Source organism: Schistocerca gregaria, chromosome 5 (genome assembly GCF_023897955.1).
Source record: "Schistocerca gregaria isolate iqSchGreg1 chromosome 5, iqSchGreg1.2, whole genome shotgun sequence".
Classification (NCBI taxonomy): Eukaryota; Metazoa; Arthropoda; class Insecta; order Orthoptera; family Acrididae; genus Schistocerca; species Schistocerca gregaria.
The window spans coordinates 117,339,769-117,344,713 of NC_064924.1; the positions used below are offsets into that span (position 1 = coordinate 117,339,769).

The 4,945-nt window shown below is 40.7% G+C and overlaps 1 protein-coding gene across 1 annotated transcript; it reads right to left on the bottom strand.

Annotated features, from left to right (window-relative positions):
- Window positions 1–520: 520 nt before the first annotated feature.
- LOC126272366 (uncharacterized) lies at window positions 521–4,731 on the bottom strand. The gene is made up of 2 exons (XM_049975175.1): window positions 4,671–4,731; window positions 521–1,204 (listed from the first exon to the last, which is right to left on the bottom strand). Exons 1-2 carry the CDS (start codon window positions 4,683–4,685, stop codon window positions 704–706), a joined length of 516 nt encoding a protein of 171 aa, XP_049831132.1. The 5' UTR covers window positions 4,686–4,731; the 3' UTR covers window positions 521–703.
- Between the last annotated feature and the right edge of the window lie 214 nt (window positions 4,732–4,945).

The window sequence follows — 4,945 nt, forward strand, 5'->3', positions numbered from 1 at the left end:
TCGTTATTAGGGTGCTCGGATAATTTTGATTAGGTATTGTATATTCTGGATTGGCGAAATAACGGAAACTGCGGGGAAACAGTTTCTTCAAAGTATGTGTGACAGTATTTAACTTTACTAACAATTTCTTAATGTTAGACAATTAAATTAAGTGAGGTTTCGCACTTACAACTTCACCGAACAGACGTTGGAGGGCAGGGCGAAATATTTGACGTTTTTTTTACGGTACACAAGAATCTGTTCAATGTGATATATATTTACTCCCAATTACTATCCTTACCGTTGGGGAACGGGTATTTGGAAAGTCTCCGTATTCCAGATGTGCAGCAGTAATTTATTCGGGGAAATGGGAGGCCATTCTAGTAGTTTTATTTCTAAATCACAGACATTCCACCTGAAACTAGTACTCCTCACTTTTAAGACAGTATTAATTTCGTTGTTAATAGCAACACATAACAACTTAACTCGAAAGGTACGTAGTTAGTGATACTGAATAATCTTTGGAAAAGAAAAGGATTAATAAATGACTATCATTTCGTTTTATTTTAGGGTACAAAAACAATCACAATAAGACATGAAGATTAAAAATAAATTAATAAATTACTGATTCGATGCAGAGATGTGGCAACTGGGAAGATAGATAGCGAACTGTCATGTGACAGAGAAGACTTGGCAGTTTGCTTATAATGCGTTATTTATGCAGTTACTGGAACTGGCCGGGGTAGTATGCAAACATTGGCCTGAATATCATGGTCTCAGCCCCCTCCATGTCAGATGGGGGTTTGGTATCCGCTTCTAGAACGTCCTCCTCCACTTTGATGACCACCAGCTCTGAGGTAGCGTCGAGCTGGGTCGTTTCCGGCGCCTCCGGAGTCGTTCCCTTGTCGTCCACTGTTGCAGGACTGGAAACAGTAGGCTCTCCGTCTACACTGGCACCAGCTGACCCACCATCAGTAGGGTCGTCCAGAGCTACTGGAGAATCGTCGCTGTCTCCAGTTGGTGCTGGGTCGCTACTGTCCTCCACTGGCAAAGTCTCTGGAACTGGTGTTGCGTCATCACTATCGACACCAAGTTTTCCAGTAGTTTTGTCCACAGTGGCATCTGATGAACTGACCTCCTCTTCCGCCGTTGACGTTTCTGAGTCAGAAACGGGCAGTGCTGTGAAGGACTGCACCGCAACGAGCAGCAGCAGTAGGGAAACGCTCTGTAAGGAAGGAAAAAAAATCATATTAACACAACAGCCGTCATAATCGGCCATAGGTAAATCGTTCGCATAGTTGCAGTGAGCTACAGTTCGAAGATAAATAACATGATCCATGCATTGAACAGTATTAGGTCAGAAATTTTCAAAGTTGTTGAATAGGGATTGTAAACGGAGGTATGCGCCAGTGCAACCGCCGTCAATTGCAGGGATTACCTCCCAGAGTATTTTAATAACCAGTCTAATGTTGTACAGGGTACCTATGCACGTTGAGTGGCTACATAGTCCACGCAAAAGGAGACCACAATTCATTTCTTTCAGATTGCTCATCCTGATGCACTGAATCATGAAGCTACAGTTTAACATATATCCAATATTTTAATCCGTGTGATTCTATATTTTGTACTGTATTTATGTTAGTCAGTCACTTCGCCTTATGAAAAACACTTCAAAATATGCCAAACTGACTAATCTATGGAAGCTGATGTAAGATGTAACTGGCGCCGGTGAGAGTTCATAGCCATCTTTGACAGTTTACAATGCATTTATACATATTCATATTTTCTGATCGATTGGCCAATTTTCCAATTTTGAACACGTCAGTATGGCTCCTGCTTTTCCACCAAGATATGGTATATTTCCTCGGTTGTACTTTGACTCACACATTGCTTAATCAACTTGCATTAATCTCAGCGCATTAAACCTGTACCATTTAGTGTTTGAGTATGGTGGTGATCCTTTGAGGTATTGCCATAAAGCCATTAAACTAAGTTACCATATTGTATGTGTAGGCGTGTGAGTCAGTTAATCATAAGTTTTCGTAACATACCGCCATCTCCATCACAAGTATGAAGTTGGTGTAGTTTGTAGAGGGAAAATTGCAGTTAAATAAAAAGTACTGGCCTTGCAGCGCGCATAGGACATGCATGTTTCTACTGTATTTTCACAGCTCATGTTCTGTGTTAGGTAGTACCTGCCCCCTACAGCCATTCTTACAAAGTCAAGATTCTCAATGCAAAAAAGAACTGTCTCAAATGGGAAGTTGACTGGATCGTAAATGTCAGTACTTGCAAAAGCGTTCACGCAAAGTGAATATGAAACCTCACAAAACATGAAATATTATTTACTGAAATGAACGAACAAGAAGACAACACGGTTCTTATATACGTAATTCCTCTTTGCTGCTTTCGGTTATGTTAATCTAGTGAAAAGTATGAATAACTAACCGCCGTAGACTTATTTTTCCATAACCCTTTAGCAGCTTGCAGTCATAATATATTCACCTTAACTATATGATCTCTACCACGATATATGTTCGATTAGAGATTTTCCATGTTAATAACTTTCACTTTTGGCGTTCTTTGGATTTCTTAAGATCGAATGTATTTTTTAATTACTTCTTTTCCATGTATATGGCAGAAGGGGTTTTTGTAATAAAAAGTGGTAAATGTGAACCATTATTTCATTTCATAGCTACGTCATCCACCTTTTGGTTATGTTTTGTGAGGGCCACTTCCGTCCTATTACTTATCTATAGTGTGACACCTTGTACCAGAGTATATGAGCCTGTGCTGGTGGATCTATCGAACAGTCCAACTGATGCAAATCGTTCTGACATCCACAAAGGCTCAGCTTTCACCACACTTCGTACTTTTCAGCTTATAATTGTTAAAAGACCTCTAGCTGTACAATATTAATTGCTAGTAAAAGTATTAAACAACCATACCAGTATTTGAGTAAACGGCACATTATCAGTGGTATATGATGTAGACGAGAAAAAACAAATTTTCACATATCGATGTCTGTAACACGAGAACCTTTTTCGATACTTGCACAGTAGAAATATAAGATTACTTTTACGATGTATATTTCTGTACCAAATTACCTACATGTACGTTGAAATTAATGTTTAACTGTAAAAATACACTAGTATTTTAAAATAATTGTAATAATGTCGATATGATCAGTGACTGGTCCACTGTCTGTCTTACCTCCGTGTTATACGTGTTGTTATCTGTACACGTTATAGCTGTTAGATGCTCAGCTGTTACAGTCTTTGACCGTAATGGACATTGTTGACACGGGATTAAAAGCTGGAACAGCTGGTCAGGGAAGAGAATCTTACATTACTGGTCTCTTGTTACCACTGAGATCATATGTAGGTACTTCTCTGACATGCATTCAGTGTGTTTTTGTTTAACACCGTGGTCGGACACATAGTATACAAGGTTTTATAAAAAGGTACTGCCAAACTTTCAGGAAACATTCCTCACACACAAAGAAAGAAAATATGTTATGTGCACATTTGTCCGGAAACGCTTACTTTCCATGTTAGAGCTCATTTTATTACTTCTCTTCAAGTCACATTAATCATGGAATGGAAAAACACAGTTACAGAACGTGCCAGCATGACTTCACTTTGTCACAGGAAATGTTCAAAATGCCCTCCGTTGGCGAGGATACATGCATCCACCCTCCGTCGCATGGAATTCCTGATGCGCTGATGCCGTACTGGAGAATGGCGTATTGTATCACATCCGTCCGCAATACGAGCACGAAGAGTCTCTACATTTGGTACCGGGCTTGCGTAGACAAGAGCTTTCAAATGCCACCATAAACGAATGTGAACAGGGTGGAGGTCAGGACACGGTGGAGGTCAGGAGAGCGTGGAGGCCATGGAATTCGTCCGCCTCTACCAATCCATCGGTCGCCGAATCTGTTGTTGAGAACCATACGAACACTTCGACTGAAATGTGCAGGAGCTCCACATGCATGAACTATATTTTGTGTCGTGCTTGTAAAGGTACATGTTTTAGCAGCACAGGTAGAGTACCTCGTATGAAATCATGATAACTGGCGGTGAATCGAGGAAGTACAGTACATACTGACGAAACTAAAATGAGCTCTAACATGGAAATTAAGCGTTTCCGTACACATGTCCACATAACATCTTTTCTTTATTTGTGTGTGAGGAATGTTTCCTGAAAATTTTGCCGGACCCTTATGTAACACCATGTGTAAGGGTAAGATGTATGCAGTATTCAAGGGGAGACACAAATAACATACTGAGCGAAAAGGAATCAACGCAACAAAATTTGTGTCTAATACATAAAGAGGTTGCCAGCTTGCATGAACAATGAACCAGCATATCTAGTCAGAATCAATCAATATTACATGGAGAAAAACAAAAATATCTAATCCGAACGTGGTGGGCTCATATAATTACACCGGTGTAAAATTCAACCAGTGACTGATCTGGCGTACAAATGTGCTCATGTTGTAGGCTAGCCGCGTCACGAGTTTATCTGATCTCTCCTTCTGTACAAAGGAAATCATATTTTGTTCCACGATGATGAATACCGCAAGCCTAAACCCAGTATGTCAGATACGTATTTTAAAGATCGCAAGACAACCAATCAAATGTTAGCTACGCGGTTTTAGATACAGCACACTTGTGTAGGAAACCTACCTTCCTAGTACGCATTGTGTAGTGTAGACAGCTCCGTCCGCGATCTCTGCTTCTGACTGCTGTGCCGTCAAGTCTTCGCTTCGGTATTTATACTACGTAAGGAGCGCAGTGATGACACATCAGCGGGGCTGTTTAGCGTAGACTACGTCACGCGTCACCCACTAATGACGCCCAGGTGTCGGCGACAGGTAATAAAGAGTTGCGGCAGGTATAGTCAGCGATGACACACTGTTCGAGGACAAATCAAATTAATGTCTACAGATGAACAGTCGTCG